This window comes from Hylobates moloch, unplaced genomic scaffold, assembly GCF_009828535.3.
Source record: "Hylobates moloch isolate HMO894 unplaced genomic scaffold, HMol_V3 SCAFFOLD_8, whole genome shotgun sequence".
Taxonomy (NCBI): domain Eukaryota; kingdom Metazoa; phylum Chordata; class Mammalia; order Primates; family Hylobatidae; genus Hylobates; species Hylobates moloch.
This window is the reverse complement of record NW_026652283.1, coordinates 60288950-60310750: the sequence shown is the minus strand read 5'-3', so window position 1 is coordinate 60310750 and position 21801 is coordinate 60288950. Positions and strand designations below refer to the sequence as shown.

Here is a 21801-nt window from a genome sequence, read left to right as displayed (position 1 = left end):
AAACTACAATGCATAAAAATTCAATTTGTTAATATTTTAATCATGTGACTTACCTCTTCAATAAGACTTGATTCAAAATACTGATAGGCAGTACTGACAGCAAGCTTTAGCCATACTTTATATTCCAGAGATGGCCAGAAGGCATCGAAGGCTTCATATAAATCCTCCAGGGAGATAAAGCAGGCCTAAAACGAAAAGGAACCAGGCCATAGCAGCTTGATGTAGAACTAAATTACAAGACCATCAAAAAACAAGATGCCTGCAGATTTAACCTTCAGAAAAACTATCGATTCTAGCATAATTATGATACTCTTGTCATATAGAAGCATTTGTGTTGTGAAAATGGTTGTTTGCTAAGTATAAGATGATAAAATGTATGGTGTGATTAAAGCTATAGACTTTAATAAGAGACCAGAAAAATGTATATCAGTCAATAGATATAATGAAGGATATGGCTCATGAGCTCAAAGTCCAGGATTCAGGAGCTAAGCCATATGAACTTATCTATTTTTATTGTCATGGTAGATAACATGAGCTCATTCACAGTATTTGTTTCCAGAGGCAAATAGTTCAGCTGAATAAAAAAGATACACTTTCAGATTCAAGTTACACGAACTTCAGTGAATTCAATTCAGCCTTATGACTAAACTCATGCCTTCTCTCCTCTTCCAAAAATGAAATGACATGAAATAGCTAAAACAACATTTCCTTCCACTCCACACACCCCTGAGACTCTGGATCCTGCTCTGTTGCATCAGATAGTCACCAAAGATTGAGAATTCTTTGGCTCATTTCTTTTTTTTTTTTAATTATTTTATTTTACTTTAAGTTCCAGGATACAAGTACAGAATGTGTAGGTTTGTTACATAGGTCTAAGTGTGCCATGGTGGTTTGCTGTACCTATCAACATGTCATCTAGGTTTTAGGCCCCCCATGCATTAGCTATTTATTCTAATGTTCTCGCTCCCCTCACCCCCTCAATCCCCAAATGTCCCTGGTGTGTGATGTTCCCCTCCCTGTGTCCATATGTTCTCATTGTTCAACTCCCAATTATGAGTGAGAACATGCAGTGTTTGGTTTTCTATTCCTGTGTTAGTTTGCTGAGGATGGTGGCTTCCAATTTCATCTATGTCCCTGCAAAGGACATTTTCTCATTGTTTTTTATGGCTGCATAGTATTCCATGGTGTGTATGTACCATATTTTCTTTATCCAGTCTATCACTGATGGGCATTTATGTTGGTTTCATGTCTTTGCTATTGTAAATAGTGCTGCAATAAACATACATGTGCATGTGTCTTTATATTAGAATGATTTATATTCCTTTGGGTATATACCCAGTAATGGGATTGCTGGGTCAAATGGTATTTCTGGTTCTAGGTCCTTGAGGAATCACCACACTGCCTTCCACAACGGTTGAACTAATTTACATTCCACCAACAGTGTGAAAGCGTTCTTAATTCTCCACAGCCTCACAAGCATCTATTGTTTCCTGGATTTTTTTTTTCCTTTCTTTTCTTTTTTTTTGAGACAGAATCTCACTCTGTCACTAAGCTGGAGTGCAGTGGTGCATCTCGGCTCACTGCAACCTCCACCTCCTGGGTTCAAGCAATTCTCCTGCCTCAGCCACCCGAGTAGCTGGGACTATAGGTGGGCCACCATGCCCAGCTAGTTTTTGTATTTTTAGTAGGGATGGGGTTTCCCCATGTTGGCCAGGATGGTCTTAATCTCTTGACCTCATGATCCGCCTGCCTCAGCCTCCCAAAGTGCTGGGATTACAGGTGTGAGCCACTGTGCCTGGCCCATTTCCTGACTTTTTAATAATTGCCATTCTGACTGGTGTGAGATGGTATCTCATTGTGGTTTTGATTTGCATTTTTCTAATCAGTGATGTTGAGCTTTTTTTCATATGTTTGTTGGCCACGTAAATGTCTTCTTTTGAAAGGTGTCTGTTCATATCCTTTGCCCACTTTTTGATGGGGTTTTTCTTGTAAATTTGTTTAAGTTCCTTGTAGATTCCGGATATTAGACCTTTGTCAGATGGGTAGATTGCAATAATTTTCTCCCATTCTGTAGGTTGCTTGTTCACTCTGATGATAGTTTCTTTTGCTGTGCAGAAGCTCTTTAATTAGATCTCATTTGTCAATTTAGGCTTTTGTTGCAATTGCCTTTGGCATTTTTGTCATGAAGTCTTTGCCCATGCCTATGTCCTGGGTGGTATTGCCTAGGTTTTCTTCTAGGGTTTTTATGGTTTTGGGTTTTACATGTAAGTCTTTAATCCATCTTGAGATAATTTTTGTATAAGGTGTAAGGAAGGGATCCAATTTCAGTTTTCTACATATGGCTCGCCAGTTTTCCCAGCACCATTTACTGAATAGGAGATCCTTTCCGCATTGCTTGTTTTTATCAGGTTTGTCAAAGATCAGATAGTTGTATATGTGTAGGGTTATTTCTGAGGCCTCTGTTCTGTTCCATTGGTCCATATGTCTGTTTTGGTACCAGTACCATGCTATTTTGGTTACTGTAGTCTTGTAGTATAGTTTGAAGTCAGGTAGCGTGATGCCTCCAGCTTTGTTCTTTTTGCTTAGGATTGTCTTGGCTATGTGGGCTCTTTTTTGGTTCCATATGAAATTTAAAATAATTTTTTCTAATTCTGTGAAGAATGTCAATGGTAGTTTGATGGAAATAGCATTGAATATATAAATAACTTTGGGCAGTATGGCCATTTTCATGCTATTGATTCTTCCTATCCATGAGCATGGAATGTTTTTCCATTTGTTTGTGTCCCCTCTTATTTCCTTGAGGAGTGGCTTGTAGTTCTCCTTGAAAAGGTCCTTCATATCCCTTGTTAGCTGTGTTCCTAGGTATTTTATTCTCTGTAGCAGTTGTGTATGGGAGTTCATTCATGATTTGGCTCTCTGCTTGTCTGTTGTTGGTGCATAGCAATGCTTGTGATTTTTGCACATTGATTTTGTATCCTGAGACTTTGCTGAAATTGCTCATCAGCTTAAGGAGTTTGTGGACTGAGACAATGGGGTTTTCTAAATATAGAATCATGTCAGCTGCAAACAGAGACAATTTGATTTCCTGTCTTCCCATTTGAATACCTTTATTTCTTTATCTTTCCTGATTGCCCTAGCCAGAACTTCTAATACTATGTTGAATAGGAGTGGTGAGAGAGGGTATCCTTGTTTTGCGCCAGGTTCCAAAGGAAATGCTTCCAGCTTTTGCCATTCAGTATGATATTGGCTGTGGGTTTGTCATAAATAGTTCTTATTATTTTGAGATATGTTCCCTCAATACCTACTTTATTGAGAGTTTTTAACATGAAGGGATTTGAATTGTATTTAAGGCCTTTTCTGCATCTATTGAGATGATCATGTGGTTTTGTCATTGGTTCTGTTTATGTGATGGATTATGTTTATTGATTTGCATCTGTCAAACCAGTCTTGCATGCTAGGGATGAAGCCAACTTGATTGTGGTGGATAAACTTTTTTGATGTGCTGCTGGATTTGGTTTGCCAGCATTTTATTAAGGATTTTCACATTGATGTTCATCAGAAATATTGACCTGAAGTTTTCTTTTTGTTGTTGTTGTGCCTCTGCCAGGTTTTGGTATCAGGATGATGCTGGCCTCATAAAATGAGTTAGGGAGGTGTCCCACCTTTTCAACTCTTTGGAGTAGTTTCAGAAGGAATGGTACCAGCTCCTCTTTGTATCTCTGGTGGAATTCGGCTGTGAATCTATCTGGTCCTGGGCTTTTTTTGGTTGGCAGGCTATTAATTACTGCTTCAATTTCAGAACTAATTTTTGGTCTATTCAGGGATTGTAATTCTTCCTAGTTTAGTCTTGGGAGAGTGTATGTGTCCAAGAATTTACCCTTTTCTTTTAGATTTTCTAGTTTATTTACACAGAGGTGTTTATTCTCTGATGGTAGTTTGTATTTCTGTGGGGTCAGTGGTGATATCCCCTTTATCATTTTTTATTGTGTCTGTTTGATTTCTCTCTTTTCTTCATTAGTCTAGCTAGTGGTCTATTTTGTTGATTTTTTCGAAAAAATCAGCTCCTGGATTCATTCATTTTTTGAAGGGTTTTTTGTATCTCTATCTCCTTCATTTCTGCTCTGATGTTAGTTATTTCTTGTCTTCTGCTAGCTTTTGGATTTGTTTGCTCTTGCTTCTCTAGCTCTTCTAATTGTGATGTTAGGGTGTTGATTTGAGATCTTTCTAGCTTTCTGATGTGGGCATTTAGTGCTATAAATTTACCTCTTAACATTGCTTTAGCTGTGTCCCAGAGATTCTGGTATGTTGTCTCTTTGTTCTCATTGGTTTCAAATAACTTCTTGATTTCTGCCTCAATTTCATTATTTACCCAGGAGTTATTCAGGAGCAGATTGTTCAATTTCCATGTAGTTCAATTTCCATGGTTTTGAGTGAGTTTCTCAACCCTGAGTTCTAATTTGATTGCACTGTGGTCTGAGAGAGAGTTTGTTATGATTTCAGTTCTTTTGCATTTGCCAAGGAGTGTTTTACTTCCAATTATGTGGTCAATTTTAGAATAAGTGCCATGTGGCACTAAGAAGAATGTATATTTTGTCGATTTGGGGTGGAGAGTTCTGTAGATGCCTATTAGTTCCACTTGATCCAGAGCTGAGTTCAGGTCCTGAATATGCTTGTTAATTTTCTGTCTTGTTGATCTAATATTGACAGTGGGGTGTTAAAGTCTCCCACTATTATTGTGTGGGAGTCTAAGTCTCTTTGTAAGTCTCTAAGAATTTGCTTTATGAATCTAGGTGCTCCTGTCTTGGGTGCATATATATTTAGGATAGCTAGCTCTCCTTGTTGAACTGATCCCTTTACTGTTATGTAATGCCCTTATTTGTCTTTTTTGATCTTTATTAAAGTCTGTTTTGTCAGAGACTAGTATTGCAACCCCTGCTTTTTTTTGTTTTCCATTTGCTTGGTAATTTTTCCTCCATCCCTTTAGTTTGAGCCTATGTGAGATGAGTCTCCTAAATGTAGCACACCAGTGAGTCCTGACTCTTTATCTAATTTGCCAGTCTGTGTCTTTTAATTGGGGCATTTAGCCCATTTACATTTAAGGTTAATATTGTTATGTGTGAATTTGAGCCTGTCATCATGATGCTATCTGGTTATTTTGCATACTATGCAAAATAGTTGATGCAGTTTCTTCATAGTGACATTAGTCTTTATATATTTGGAGTGTTTTTGCAGTGGCTGGTACCAGTTGTTCCTTTCCATATTTAGTGCTTCCTTCAGGAGCTCTTGCAAGGCAGGCCTGGTGGTGACAAAATCCCTCAGCATTTGCTTGTCTAGAAAGAATTTTATTTCTCCTTTTTTTTATGAAGCTTAGTTTAGCTGGATATGAAGGTCTGGGTTGAAAATTCTTTTCTTTAAGAATGTCGAATATTGGCCCCCACTGTTTTCTGGCTTGTAGGGTTTCTGCAGAGAGGTCCACTGTTAGTCTGATGGGCTTCCCTTTGTAGGTGACCTGGCCTTTCTCTCTGGCTGCCCTTAACATTTTTTCCTTCATTTCAACCTTGGAGAATCTGATGATTATGTGTCTTGGGGTTGATCTTCTCATGGAGTATCTTAGTGGTATTCTCTGTATTTCCTGAATTTGAATGTTGGTCTGCCTTGCTAGGTCAGGGAAGTTCTCCTGGATAACATCCTGATCCTGAAGTGTGTTTTCCAACTTGGTTTCATTCTCCCTGTCTCTTTAGGTACTCCAATCAATCATAGGTTTGGTCTTTTTACATAGTCCCATATTTCTCAGAGGTTTTGTTTGTTCCTTTTCATTCTTTTTTCTTTAATCTTCTCTGCATGCCTTATTTCAGCAAGATGGTCTTCAGACTCTGATATCCTTTCTTCCGCTTGATAGATTCAGCTATTGATCCTTGTGCATGCTTCATGAAGTGTTCATGCTGTGTTTTTCAGCTCCATCAGGTCATTTATGTTCCTTTCTAAACTGGTTATTCTAGTTAGCAGCTCCTGTAACCTTTTATGAAGATTCTTAGCTTCTTTAACATTCGGTTTGAACATGCTCCTTTAGCTCAGCAGAGTTTGTTACTACCCACCTTCCAAAGCCTACTTCTGTCAATTCGTCCATCTTATCCTCCATCCAGTTCTGTGCCTTTGCTGGACAGGCATTGCGATCATTTGTAGGGGAAGAGGCACTCTAGCCTTTTGAGTTTTCAGTGTTTTTTCGTTGATTCTTTCTCATCTTCCTGAGTTTGTCTAATATTGATCTTTGAGGCTATTGACCCTTGGATGGGGTTTTTGTGGGAACTTTTTTGTTGTTGTTGATGCTGTTGTTGTTGCTTTCTGTCTGTTTTTCTTGCAATGATCAGGTCCTTCTTCTGTAGGGCTGCTGCAGTTTGCTGGGGGTTTGCTTCAGGCCCTATTCATCTGGTTTGCTCCCGCACCTGGAGATGTCACTCGATGAGGCTGGAGAACAGCAAAGATGAGTGCCTGCTCCTTCCTCTGGGATCTCTGACCTTGAGGGGCACCGACCTGATGCCAGTAGGAACGCTCCTGTATAGGGTGTCTGATAACCCCTATTGGAGGGTATTACCCAGTTGGGTGGCACAGGGAGCAGGACCCATTTAAAGAACCACTTTGTCCCTTGGTCTTTGGCTCATTTCTATTTGAATTCCCCACACCTAGTGAAATGTCAGGACACTTAGGTGTTGAATAGATAACTTCTTACTTAGCAAATGAAACATAGATGGAAGTTTAAAAACAAACAAATATTCCTTTTTTATCTTTTAAGTTCAGTGGTACATATGCAGGTTTGTTACATAGGTAAACTTGTGTCATGAGGGTTTGTTGTACAGATTATTTCATCACCCATGTATTAAGCCTAGTACCTGTAGTTATTTTTCCTGATTCTCTCCCTCCTCCCACCCTCCACCCTCCAACAGGCCCCAGTGTGTTTTATTCCCCTCTCTGTGTCTGTGTGTTCTCATCATTTAGCTCCCACTTATACATGAGAACATGTGATATTTGGCTTTCTGTTCTTGCATTAATTTACTAAAGATAATGGCCTCCAGCTCCATCCACAGTTCCTGCAAAAGACATGATCTCACTCTTTTTTAGGGCTACATAGTATTCTATGGTATATATGTACCAGGTTTTCTTTATCCACTCTGTCATTGATGGGCATTTAGGTTGATTCCATGTCTTTGCTATTGTGAATAGTGCTGCAGTGAACATACATGTGCATGTGTCTTTATAATAGAATGATTTACATTCCTTTGGGTATATACCCAGTAATGGGATTGCTGGGTCAATTGTATTTCTGTTTTAGGTCTTTGAGGAACCGTCACACTGTCTTCCACAATGGTTGAATTAATTTACACTCCCACCAACAGTGTGTAATTGTTCCTTTTTCTCCACAACCTCTCCAGCACCTGTTACTTTTTGACTTTTTAACAGCAGCCATTCTGACTAGTGTGAGATGGTATCTCATTGTGGTTTTGATTTGCATTTCTCTATTGATCAGTGATGTTGAGCTTTTCTTCATATGCTTATTGGCCACATGTGTGTCTTCTTTTGAAAAGTATCTGTTCATATCTTTTGCCCACTTTTTAATGGAGTTGTTTTAAAAACAAATAAATATTCTTTTAAAACACTGTTGTCATAATGGTGACCATTTATTGAGCACCTATATGTGTCAGGCATTTTACGTAGATGTTTTCCTAATCCCCATAACATCAAAAGGTTGATATTCTCTCTGCTTCATAAACAAGGACACTGAGACTTAAGGAGGTTAAATAACTACTCCCTTAGGCAGGATGCAGTGCAGCTTGGCAGAGCCTGGCATGTGAGACACTAAATCTGCCTCTTCAGCTATGTTACCTCCCAATAGCTGGTTGGGTGACTAAGATGTCAAAACCCCAAAAAAGAAAAGATGCTGGTATTTTTTATTTACTTGAGGAATAATTAATAACTCATGACAGAACCATTTTCCTACCTGTAAACTAGTTTCACAGATGACGGTATATTCAATTTCACGCTTAAGCAGACAGCTTAGCTCTCCAATTATGTCCCCAGTAGTACAGAACTCTGTAAACACGGCTCTGGACCCTCTATCAGGCCTTTGGCTACTCTCTATTCCAAAGGTAGGAGATAAACTACGCAACTGCAAAGGGAAAAAAAGTGTGCAAAGGGAAAGAAAAAATTAAAAATGCTTTGATCAAATCATAGGAGCTCCCATTACTTCTTACAACTTTCCAATGGAAGGCAAAGATCTCCTGTCAGGTGTGAAAGAAGAATTAGGCTTAAGAAAAAAAAATCATGATTTCTTTAACATTTCAACTCCCCAAGGCAAGGATTTGTTTCTAATCTTTAGTTTTACAGATGACCCCTATTTACAACTTTCTACTTATACCTGTCTTATATAAAAATCCCACCAGGGCTGGGTGCAGTGGCTCACGCCTGTAATCCCAGCACTTTGGGAGGCTGAGGCAGGTGGATCACTTGAGGCCAGGAGTTTGAGACCAGCCTGGCCAACATGGTGAAACCCCGTCTCCACTAAAAAAAAATACAAAAATTAGCCGTGCATGGTGACGCGTACTTGTAGTCCTAGCTACTCAGGAGACTGAGGCAGGAGGATCGTTTGAACCCAGGAGGCAGAGGTGGCAGTGAGCCAAGATCGTGCCACTGCACTCCAGCCTGGGCGACAGAGTGAGACTCCATCTCAAAGAAAAAAAAAAATCCCACCAAAACTGGAAATTATAGTATGCAACTAATGCAATCACTCATTGAGTCCATTAGATATTCTTACCGCAATGGGCTAATGCATCAGGTGGAAATAACTTTTGATTGCATGGGCACATAAATCAGATATTATGAATTAATATGCCTCCAAACCAAGCCATGATGTTAATGAAAGCCTTGTCTCTTTTTAAAATGCTTAAGAAAAATTACCATGCAACATCAACAGGAAAAGGTTTTAGGATGAACATGGGATGGTTGAGTTACTTCAAGAAAATAACTGGTAGGCATAACGGGAGAAAGAAGCGCAGTATCAGATTTTAGGGGGAAGCTGAAAGAATTGGGATTAGAAGGATTACAGAATTTTTCAGAAAGTTTAGCTGTAAACATCAAAGAGGAAGGCTATTGTTCAAGACACAGGAAACAGAAGCAAAATGTCATTCTCTCCCAGCAATTAGCATTCAGACTTTTAAAGGCATTCATGCTTCCAGAGGTGTTCAAATTTTTTTTTTTAATGGCTGTAATTTTGAATGCAATTCAAAGGATCTTTGAGCAATGAAGAATGCCTCTGCTTTTTGCAAACAAAGAAAAGATGATGGCATTTGAGGTGGGCAACATTCTAAAGGAGGCCCCCCCAAGATTCCTGTCTGTTGTTCAACCAAATACTAATCTAGGGAATGCAGCAAAGGGACTTTGTAATGGAATTAAGGTTGCTAATCAGCTGACCTTAAAAAGATGATTTATGGAGTTAAGGCTACTAATCAGCTGACCTTAAAAAGAGCTACACAGTCCCTTCACAGCTGTACCAGATTAGTATTTGATTAAACAACAGACGGGAATACTGGGGGGACTGTAATCACATGAGCCCTTGCAAGTAGAAGGGATTCCATCAGAGAGGGATGTATGAAGGATTCCATATGCCTTTGCTTGCTCTGAGATGTGAGGACCTGCATGCAAGGATGAAAGAGAAGCTCTAGGAGCTCAAGGTGGGCTCCAGCTGACAGCCTTGAAGAAGCAGGGACTTCTGTTCAATGGCCATAAAGAATAACTAGATCTTCCAACAACCTCAAAGAGCCTGGAAACAGATTCTGCCCTTAGAGCTTCCAGAAGGTAACATAGCCCTACTGACATCTTGATTTCAGCTTCTTGAGACCCAAGCAGTGAAATCAGCAGGACCCATTGGATTTCTGACCTACAGAGCCATGAGATAATATATTTAAGCCACTAAATTTGTGGTAATTTGTTATGGTATCAAAAGAGTACTAATATAACCTCTTCAGACCAGACATTATTGGACTACAGTTTAAGAAGGCTTAGCTAGTCCAGTCATGGCAGGAAAATCCCCAAAGAAACATGTTACAGCAAGTTGCAGCTTTTAAGTATTGGACTTGCCGTATTTCATAAATACTGGCAGCAGTGTGTTTTTCCTAGAATTCTAATGGGATTATAGTATAATGGCTAAGCACATGGATACTGGAGACAGACTACATGGGTTCAAAGTAATCTTTGGCCTCTGAGTATGTGTAGTTAGGGCCAAGTGAATTTTTTTTTTTCTGTTCATTAGTTTTCTCACATAAAAAATAGGGTTGTTGGCTGGGTTTGGTGGCTCACACCTGTAATCCCAGCACTTTGGGAGGCCAAGGCGGGCAGATCACTTGAGGTCAGGAGTTCAACACCAGCCTAGTGAAACCCTGTCTCTACTAAAAACACAAAAATTAGATGGGCATGGTGGTGCGTGCCTGTAATCCTGTAATCCCAGCTACTTGGGAGGCTAAGGCAGGAGAATTGCTTGAACCCGAGGGACAGAGGTTGCAGTGAGCTGAGATGGTGTCACTGCTCTCTAGACTGAGTGACAGAGTGAGACTGTCGCCCAGGCTGGAGTGCAGTGGCAGGATCTCGGATTCTCCTGTCGCAGCCTCCTGAGTAGCTGGGATTATAGACATGTGCCACCATGCCTGGCTAATTTTTGTATTTTTAGTAGAGACAGGGTTTTGCCATGTTGGCCAGGTGGGTCTCAAACTCCTGCCTCATGTGATCCACCCACCTAGCCCTCTAAAAGTGGTGGGATTACAGCTGTGAGCCATCATGCCCAGCCTATATTGCCTTTCTCAACTACCTTTTAAAAAATCACAACTAATCTCTTCATATCTCCATCATCTGTAACATACTGTAAACTTATTTGTTTTGTTCATTGTCCCATCTCCTTTTATCCCTCTACTAGAAATTAGGCTCCAAGAAGGCAGGAATTTGTGTCTGTTTTGTCAATCCCATGCCTAGAATTAACAGTGCCTGCCACATGGTGGTAATGAAGCAAATATTTTGTTGAATAAATGAGTGAACGAATGAATGAAAAGTGCTTAGAATAGTGCCAGATAGTAAATAAGTGTTATATTGTGTTAGTATTCTATTTATTATAGTAGTTTATTTCCATGATATTTTAAGGTCTAATACACCCGTTTCAAAACCAGAAAGCCAAGGGTATTATTTTTCCCATATTAAGGATTTGTCATTTTATGACCATCATCTAGGATCTAGGAATTATTTGGTTCACAAAATGGGGCTCACCCATGAAATCAGCTACTAAACTACTGTTATGCAGATACAAAGGATTCTTGTCCCCATCACTCTACTGAAATCTCTCTCCCTCTCTCTCTCTCTCTGTCTCTCTCTCTCTGGTCAACAAAAGCCTCCCATTAGACAGATTAAAAGTCGTATTTTTGATCCTCATCCTATTTCCTTTAGGTGAGTAATTTAAGCCACGCCAAGTATTGATTTCCTTGTCTGAACATTCTGAAAAATCCTGCTTCCTCCCAGGATTGCTGCAAGAAATAAGTAAAGACTATGACAGCATTTTGTAGAATGGGAAGCACATTTCAGGTGTTGAATATTTATCTCTCAGCTGTCATGCTCAGAGTAGAAATGGTTTCATCACATTAAAAATTTAAACATTTTCAGCATCTAAATTTATTCTTATTCTACAATTACATGTTTCAAAATACATTTTAAGTAAAAAAAAAAAAAAAAATCAATAGTCCCTTACAATTGCCATTCCTGAAATAATTAAGTAGATTCCTTGTGGCATTTCACCTCCTTTACAAATGATATCTCCAGAGTCAAAATAGGCAAGTTTGGCTCTTTCCTGAGTGGGAAAAAAAAAAGAAAAAGAGAGTCAACACAAAAGCTTCCTAGTCTACTTTTCTAAATATTTTTTATATATATATATGATCTTATTATATATATTATATATGTGTGTGTATATATATGATTTTAAAGCTAAAATAGTTTCCAAGTAGCATAAAAACACAAATTATATTCTTGGTTTATTACTGAACTATAACGTGCTAACATACCACATCAACTTTTAGAAATAAAGGAACAGGCAAACAAACTTTGACTTTGTGATTAGTAGCTAGCATAGTAACTGATATAACTATGGACTAAATATGCACATTAATGAATGAAAACCTTTTTTCAGCCCGTTTGAGGCTTGGGTTATAATGGTAAGCTAAACAATTCCCCTGCCTTCAGAAAAAACTCTTAGTTATGTTGGGTAGATATTTACAATCAAATGGGATAATTATGACAAAGAAGACAGGGACAGGGAGCTATGCAAAAAAAAAAAAAAAAATGCAGAAAAGGCCGGACGCGGTGGCTTACGCCTGAAATCCCAGCTCTGTGGGAGGCCGAGATGGGCGGATCACGAGGTCAGGAGATCGAGACCATCCCGGCTAACACGGTGAAACCCTGTCTCTACTAACAATACAAAAAATTAGCCGGGCGTGGTGGCGGGCGCCTGTAGTCGCAGCTACAGGCTGGGTGGGAGAATGGCTTGAACCCAGGAGGCAGAGCTTGCAGTGAGCCGAGATCGCGCCACTGCATTCCAGCCTGGGCGACAGAGCAAGACTCCGTCTAAGAAAAAAAAAGCAGAAAAGCCACAGGATCCTATCTTGGTTATTCGGTGAGGCCTTTACAGCAGACAGGACAGCTAAGCTGAGACTTGAAAGAGGAGTAGCAGATAGCTTGGATAACATGAGTTGAAGACCTCCAGGGCAGAAGATTCATATATGCAAAATCCAGAAGCAAACCGAACGTCTGCAGTTAGGGTAATAGCAAAGATTGTATATGTCTCAGGCAGGGAGGGATGGAGACCAGGGTGGAGCCATCCACTAGGCATCAGCAGGCGCAGTGCCTGCATCTACAACACTTTCAGACACTTACAACAATGTTTTAATGTTTTTTAGAATCTGGAGGAAAATTAGTTTTAGATAGAGAAAAATGTTTTAATATATCATACTAATATATTCATTGTTATACTAACACAGTCATAAAGTCTAATTTTTAATACTTTTTTATGGAGGAAGAGGCCTACTGAGGCAGAAGTGCCCAGGGACCCTGAGAGTCATGATGTTCTTCAGGCCCTCTGCAACTGCCCTGACTTCATGTCTCTCCAGCACTGCTCCTGCCAGGGACCTCTGTGCTGCTCCTGGAACACACCAGGCACACTCGGCTTCGGGGCCTCCTTGCACCCACTACTCTCTTTGCCTGGAGTGCTCTTCTCTAAGATACTAGCTGGCTTGCTCCCTCACTTCTTTCACATCTCTCTTCAAATGTCACCTTATTAGAGCAGCCTTCCATGGCCGCTCTGTATTACCTTTTCTCCCCTATTTTTCTCTAGCACTTAACAACCATCTGATAGGCTATGTATTTATGTGTTTGGTGTGTTTACCATCTGATAGGCTATGTATTTATGTGTTTGGTATGTTTATTGTCTGTCTCCATCCATACACTATAAGCTTTTGAAAGTAGGGACTTCGGCCAGGCACAGTGGCTCACACCTGTAATCCCAGCACTTTGGGAGGCCAAGGCGGGTGGATCACTTGAAGTAAGGAGTTCCAGACCAGCCTGGCCAACATGATGAAACCCCGTCTCTACTGAAAATACGAAAATTAGTTGGGCATGGTGGCGCAGGCCTGTAATCCCAGCTACTTGGGAGGCTGAGGCAGGAGGATCACGTGAACCCGGGAGGCAGAGGTTGCAGTGAGCCGAGATCGCACCACTTCACTCCAGCCTGGGCGGCACAGTGAGACTCTATCTCAAAAAAAAAATAAAATAAATAAAATAAAAATTAAAAAATGAAAGTAGGGACTTCATCTGTTTTGTTTACTGCCATATCCTAAAACCTAGAACAGTCTCTGGCATGTAGAAGATAGTCAATAGATATTTGTTGAAAGAGTTCAAAGTCCTGTGGCAACCCTCAGCTGACAGAGCATGAACTTGAATACACCTCAGTTCTCACTGTTCCCTATTACACTAAGCCCAACTGGCTTTACTTTTACACTATCTGCCCGGTCTGTGCAGTAAGTTAAATTTGAGACCCTTACTCTAAAAAATGTCTCTCCCAGAGTGTACATCAAGAAGTCCAGAACTCTACAACATAAAATAGAACAGGATTGTTAATAGTCAGACACATATAGCTACTCATAAGTGGATAAGCCATTGTGAAAAACTATCTTTGCCCTTTAGGCTCAAAAAGAGATCTATTCTTCCTCTTTCCTGGGCCTCCATTTTGGCTTTCCCTGAATTGGCCAGTATGTGATATGCTTTTCTGTTAATCTTTCATTAGGGAGTGGAAAAAAATGGATAATTATCATCAAACCTGAGCCAGAATAGAAAACGGAAACTTTACCTTGAAGAAGTCAATGAGAACATCTTTACCTTCCAGCCAAATGATGTTGTGAAGGTATTTGTCAGGAGTTGGGGGTGGGATTGCCTTTGGAAAGTTATTTAGTGCTTTTAATTTTTTAAGAAGTACCTAAAAACAAATAATCAAAATAATGCAGATCAGATCCTGTAACAGGAAATGGACACTAGGCAAAAACTAAGGAAATCTAAATAAACTACTGTTAGGCAAGTTTAACCTTGATGTTTGACTCACAGCTTCTCTCATCCTATCTAAATTCCTCTAACCATTTTTGTCCCTAGTCTCCCCTTATTACTATTTTCACTGACTTATTAACTCAGATTGAACCTATCATCTTCATAATTCAATTGACACGGTGGATGGAAAAGCAGAAAAATCTAGTGAGTCTATAGGGGGAGCCAAAGGAAGATGCCATAGAGGGCAACGCTGATAGGAAATGGAGAATCTAGAAAGTTTTCTCCATCTCTGTTCAAATCCCTTCCTTAGGCCTTGTCACATATCCTGGCTATTGTAGGTTCTATAAAGTACTCTGCGTCCTTTTGATAAATCCCCCAACCATTTCTTTACTAAACTTAGTTCAAGTTGGTTTCTGTTACTTGCAATCAAGTAGTTTTGACAAATGGAGTGTACCGGGTTGCACTGGCATTCGTTGTCCTTTGCTGAAGGTGATTATAGAGTTAACACCTGTGGTTAAACAATTTTTTTCAGTCTCCCTCCTTATTACACACTGCTAAAGTAACCATGAAGGCTGGGGTGTTATGCAGACAGAATCAAGCAAAATTACCTTATTTATCTCAGTGACTTCATGCTTATCAATAATGCCTCTTGAACAAAGGAAGGTGAGATTTTCTAGAGCTTTAGCAATCACATTCCGGATTGCCTGTTTAGTCTTCAAAGCAATGACAACATCACGACCCTCATGCTCTATGAGTACTACAGCAAAGAAAATAAAATTCAGTAAGTGTCCTGTGCAATAACCACAATAACTAATATTAGTATAATACTGTATAATTTCCAAAGCATTTACACAATATTCTTTTATTCTAGTTTCATGCAGAACTCATGAGGTCAGTAGGAAAAGAGTTATTTTCAACTCTATTTTATGGATGAGAAAATTGGAAACTGGCTTCCCCCACTAGCTAAGAGAAAATCATTCTCTCTCTCTTATCCGCATGGCATCTCCTCCATATCTCTATTATGGAAGTCATTACATTATCATGTTACTATTTTTACTTCTCTGTCTCATCCTCCATATTGTATAATTTTTGTTGGTTAGACGAATAAATGACAGAATGAAAGTACCCCTGGACTTTGGCTGGTGGGTCTTTCTGAGATCAAGGAGCATATTCTTTCCCCTTTAGTAAACCTGAGAAGACATGAACTGGACTGTGAGTCAAGGTTAAAATTGCATCTGTTTCATCTTCATATTCAACATTGAACACAATGCTTGCCATATCGAAGGTACACACTCTTTTTTTTTTTAACTAAATGAATTGACCACTAAAGTGAAAGGTAGCAATGATCAAAAGCATAGGTTTTAGTGTCAAATACACCTGGGCTAGAAACCTGGCTCACTACTTACTAGCCATAGGGCCTCAGGCAAATTAACCTCTCTAATAATAGTATTTGCCTCATAGAGTAATTATAAGGATTAAATGAGATAATGTACATAAAGAGTTAGCAGTTCCTGCCATGATAAGCATTCAGTCATCAGTTGCAGTAACCACATGGAAACAAGCACTGCCTTTTAGAGTAGCGAACTGAGAAAACTTTGTAATATGCCATACTGATCTAAAACATAATATAATTCAGCTGTCCTAACCCCTAATCTGTAAAAGCGCAGAAATAAAAATCTGTCAACATGTAAATGGCAACAATGGGTCATGGGTTTTCTGAGATAATGCCAAAATATTCTAATCTGTTGTCTCTAAACTTACACTTTCATTCATTAGATCACATTCTTTCCATTTTGATTTGGAAAGTGTAACCCCATATGGCATCTTACAATGTGGTCATGAATATGAAATGGTTTTACTTTATTTTCTTTTCTGATAACTTCCATTTATTAAGGGCCTTCCATATGCCGGGCCCTCTACCAGATGCTTTTGCACACACTGAGAGCCTGGCCCACAGCCCCACATGAGGAAAGTTGACCAAAAAACTTGGCATAAAATCCCTGGGCTCCTGCTCTGTGCTTCAAATAAAGTGGAGTGACTGTAGATACTCAGGAAATGACATTCGTTGCAGCCCTACATTCCAGAGTATCTTTGCAAAAAACAAAACAATGAAACAAAACCATTTTGTCAAAGGTAACCTTCACGTGTCTTTTTCTTCTAACCTTGAGGACTCTGACCTTGCCACCTTAATACACTTTCCACACTCCTTTCATTCTTTCCTCTACACTCCCATAACAACTAACAGGACTCTGCTAACTTTTTCAATTATCTATTGATATGCTCATACACTCCACAAGATTCTGCACTGTTTAAGGGTCACGATCTACTCATCTTTGCTTTCCCTTACCTGGCCCATTAGCTGTGTTTAATAAATGCTTGTTGAATGCATAAATGAATGAGCAAGTAAATGAAAGCATGAATTATTCTTCTTTTATTAAATTATAGGACAATAAGGTGTGACTTTAAGAACTCAGATACTTCAACTACCTACCTAATTCTTTGACAGCATCCTGTTTGTTGGTTTCCAAAATTTCACATAGTTTCTGTAAAAAATTAAGAAAAACATGTATTTCTTATTATTCATATAGTTTCTGTAAGAAATTAAGAAAAACATGCATTTCTTCTTATATTCCTGAGAAGTATACTTATTATACCAAGTATAGTTCTGGCTTTCCTTTTATTTTTATTTTTTGAGACAGAGTCTTGCTCTGTTGCCGAGGTTGGAGTGCAGTGGTGCAATCTCAGCTCACTGCAACCTCCACTTCCCAGGTTCAAGTTATTCTCGTGCCTCAGCCTCCCAAGTAGCTGGGATTACAAGTGTGAGCAACCACACTCAGTTGATTTTTGTATTTTTAGTAGAGATGGGGTTTCTCCATGTTGGCTAGGCTGGTCTTGAACTCCTGACCTCAGGTGATCTACTCACCTCTGCCTCCCAAAGTGCTGGGATTACAGGCATGAGCCACCACACCCAGCCTGGCTTTCCTTTTAAATTCAGAGAAAAGGAAGTGTGATAGAGGACATTTCACTTAGCTTTAGAAAAGCTATTGGCTCATTTCTTCCCTCTGGGACAATTCTGCTGCTTTGCCCATGCTCAGACATCAATCTCAATGAGTCTAGTACAGTCAGTAGCTTGCATAACTACCTTGCCTAATAGTTATCAGAAAAGATCAGTATGTACTCCACTGTGCACCAAGGAGAATTCTCATAGCGCCTGATTTGGGAGTGAGCCAACTGAGCAGCTAGTTGGGAAGCCAGCCTATCAGGAGCACAAAAAGAAGTGGAAAAATGAGAAAATACGATATCGATTAGTTCATATTTCTAACAAATAACTCCTTAGATAACTGAAGAAATCACTGCACTCCAGGGCTAACCAATCTCTGTTCAATCAATCATACAACAGGTATTTGTTGGATGCCCACTATGTCCCAGGCACTTTTCCTCTTGAAGCTTACCCTCCAGCTTTGAGTCACTGGGGAGTTTGCACTTGGCTACACCAACAGTCCTGGAATCACACAACTCAGTTCTTTAGGGTTGTCAGGTACAGATGTCTGAAACTCTGCCCCAAATAATGCATGGCATAGTGCTCTTTATAGGGAACACCTGCTTCGTTATCTAAAGTTTAAGCAAAGTTAAGTTTTTGTGGGTTTTTTGTTGTTGTTCTTTGTTTTGCTTTAGAAAAAAATCACATGTAATGAATCCCTCATTTTGAATATAAGAATAAGGTATGTAATATTTATTAAATTATTTCTTCTTACTTGATAACATTGCATCAATATTGGGAAGGTGCCAAATTACTAGCCTGTCCATGGCACCAACATATCCTAGTCCAGCCCTGCTTGCACAGGTGCAAAGATAGCAGCTAGGCCCCCTTCACACCAAACTAGACTTACAGCAACCCTGTAAGACTACTCTAGAACGCCTTTGCACAAAAGCGCATGGGAACTGACTCCTGCCTACAAAGAGAGCATAATCATGAAAGCCTGGGCATACGTTTATTTTTCTTAAGGTGAGCTGCCACAGGCCAATTTCCAGAACCAAGTCAGTTTCAGAATAAACACCAGTTAGACATCTAAACACATCTCAAAAGGCCATTTAAATCTTTACTGGTGCTTCTTTCAAAATGTCACAGGGGATTCACTTCACCTGTGACACGTCAAGGCAACTGCCCTCAGATCTCTGCATCTTCTCCCAAACTCCTGAAAATACATTCTTAACTCCCCCCACTGGCTCTTGTTTTTCTTCTCTCTTCCTCCTTCTGCTGAAATCTCTCCTATGAATAGCTCTGTGTTCTTTCTAATGCAGATCAATCCAGCCTTTGAGTAGTTCTTTTAATTTTCTTCTCCATTCTTCAAAGTAAAGAAACAGGACAGAATTCGTTACACATTGATGTTCAATCCAACAAATGTAGGTATCTTCACAGCCTCTTTTCCTCCTCTGATTTCAATAAGAGCTTCTCTTGACTGAGGTAACGTAACTGTCACCACAAAAAATAGGCACCGTAACCAGAAGACATAACCTCTAGGCCATCCATGGTTTTATGTATCCACACATAATCATTGTAGTAATCAGGATTTAAATCCATCTCCGGGTAAAAATCCAGAACGTCACTTGGGCTGAGAAAACACCTTTCAGCTGTTGATATTGTTCACCTTAGCCCCTCATTGACACGTGTGAAAATATAACCAAAATCACCAAACATTGGGGGCAAAAACAGAATGAAATATAGAAACCAAACACAACGAATAGGAGAATGAACCCCAAGGAAGCGGAATTAACACAGGAAGCAAAAAATCTTTTAAGATGAAAAGAAGATTCTAGATAATATTATATTAATTCTTTTAAAGCAAACAGTTGTTATGAAAAGGAAGCAACCACAGTTTTTGGAGATCAAAAAGTAATTGTCAAAAAAATTAAAAAGTTTAATAGATGGGTTGAACAGAAGAATGAACACAACTAGAAATTTAAAAATCTGTAACCTGGAAAATCAATTGAAAAATTCTCACTGCAAAGAGCAGAGTTGCCAGCTATGAGTGAAAAATAAGGAAGATTTTTATCTAAAGAATGTGAGTCTCCTCTACATTATCAGGCCCAAAGAAGCATGAGAATGAGACAGCAGTCACGTTCCACTTTCCCCACTCTTTTGCGAGTCGCTGGTAGTAGACAGACTGGTGTGAGGGAGCCTGGTTAGGAGGGGATTCACTCCACCTCTAGGCTCCCATCTAGTACTTACTGCATAGTGGCTGGAAATGAAGAGGGTCTTAAATGATAAAAAATAAATACTTCTACTCACCCACCCCACAGTACCAGGATTTCAACTTTTCACTGTCAAATCTTTGTTCTCTTTTCCTCTCTTCCTCTCCACTTAAGACTTACCCTTTCTTTGAAGCCTTATTCAAGTCTCAACTCCTGCATACACCTTTCCAAGTGCCCTGTCTTTTAGAGAGTGTTACAGAGACATACTAGATCTCTTCTCTACACTCTGCACTCAGAAAAGAGATCATATGTTTTCTGCTATGAAAATAATAAATGAGTTTGATGATAACAGCTGAAATGTAATGATCAGAGACTGTTCTCTGTGGCACCTCATATGATATAATAAACAACTGAATCCCTTTCAACTGTTGGAATTTGTCTGTTTCATCAAACATACATAGAACTCGTCTTAAAAGAAGTTAATACACCTAAGGGGTTTTTCTCCCCAAATGACCAGTGCTTGTTTCTCACCTGATATATTGATTCACAGACAGCTATTTGTTTTATTAGAAGTTTGACATCTTCTTGACTTTTGATATAGCCTTTTGTAATACTATACATCAAGCTGAGGCGCTTTTTGATCTGCACATCTGCAATTCTTATCAGTATTGGTACTATTATCTGGAATAATGAGAAGAAGAAAAAAAAGCCTGTACATTTGATGAGGAAAAGCACCCTCTGAGGCAGAAATTCATAAAGTGTCATCTCCAGACCAGCAACAGCAGAGCCCACAAACTTGTTAGGAATGCAAAATCTCAGGTCTCACTAGAGACCTGTGGAATCAGACACTCTTGGGTGGGGCCTAGTAGTCGATGTCTTAGCGAGTCCGCCAGGTGATTCTGTGCTGACAAAAGTCAAGACCCATTCTCTAAAGAAGGTGAAGCTTAGTGAATAATTGACTCTTGCTTTAGGGGAAAGTCTCTAGCACTGCCTTTTCCCTCATTCTCTGTACCCCCAGATTTCAGAAAACCCCTAACCAGGTCTCCTAACCTGGCTCATAGTTACTCACCGAACAAATCATCTCTGTGTGCCTCAGTTTCTTCACTTGCAAAATAAAGAACTTAGGGTATCTAAGATCCTGCTTAGTTCTATACTTCTCCAATTATAAGCTACGGCAGGCTAGTGTCATGACTTAAGAGAATGGGATTTTAAATATACACCTCTCTAAATTCAAATGCAAGCTCTCCTATTCACCAGCTCTGTGACCTTGAGCAAGTTATTTAGTGACTTTGAGGACTCAGTTTCCTCATGTGTAAAATGAGGAAATAATATCTAAGTACCAGAATTCCAATAGAGGGACTCCTCAAAATCCACATAGTCACTCACACAGACAGGGGGCTTCCCACAGGGTTAAAGTCATGTCAGAGCACAGGGGCAGATGGCGAGGGACTGGGTAACAAGGGAGAAAAAAAGAGTGAACTGGGAGATGGTATCATAGTGAAGGAATTACAAGCGCAGAGAAGGGAATTTTTTTTTTAAGCTGCTATTTTGCCTTTGAAACTTTGGGCAAAGGGAGAGATGTTTCAAGAGGATTTTTTCAAAGTTACACTCTACAGTGCACTGACACTCCTTGAGCTATCCTTTAGGGCGCCTAAAGATCGCCAGTATTTTTTCACGTTTTCCAATGCAGGTTTGTTTCTTTTGAAAGCCACATTATGCTGACACTGGCTATGAGCCACCTAACTTTACATAGTGGTGAAATCTACCTCACAAGGCTATTCTATTAATTAAACCAGATAATTTATGTAAAGTGCTTTAAACAGTTCCTGGAAAATAGTGAGTGTTCAATTAAAAACCATGATAATATACTTCACTGAGATTTGTCAGAGCATGTTAGACAGAAGGGACGACTAGTTCAGAACATTGCTGCCCACACTCTAAATGGATTTGGTTTTTGTAAAGTCGCTAATTAGGCAAAACGAGTCAGGCTGGTGG

General features: G+C 39.5%; 1 protein-coding gene across 1 annotated transcript in view; it reads right to left on the bottom strand.

Annotated features, from left to right (window-relative positions):
• Nucleotides 1-21801, bottom strand: part of SLC9C2 (solute carrier family 9 member C2 (putative)) — a 99548-nt gene that overhangs the window by 6256 nt on the left and 71491 nt on the right. Inside the window, 7 exon segments of the mRNA XM_032160961.2 lie at nucleotides 54-185; nucleotides 7994-8161; nucleotides 11777-11875; nucleotides 14423-14548; nucleotides 15222-15370; nucleotides 17105-17156; nucleotides 20338-20487. Coding sequence (XP_032016852.2) covers nucleotides 54-185; nucleotides 7994-8161; nucleotides 11777-11875; nucleotides 14423-14548; nucleotides 15222-15370; nucleotides 17105-17156; nucleotides 20338-20487 — 876 coding nt within the window.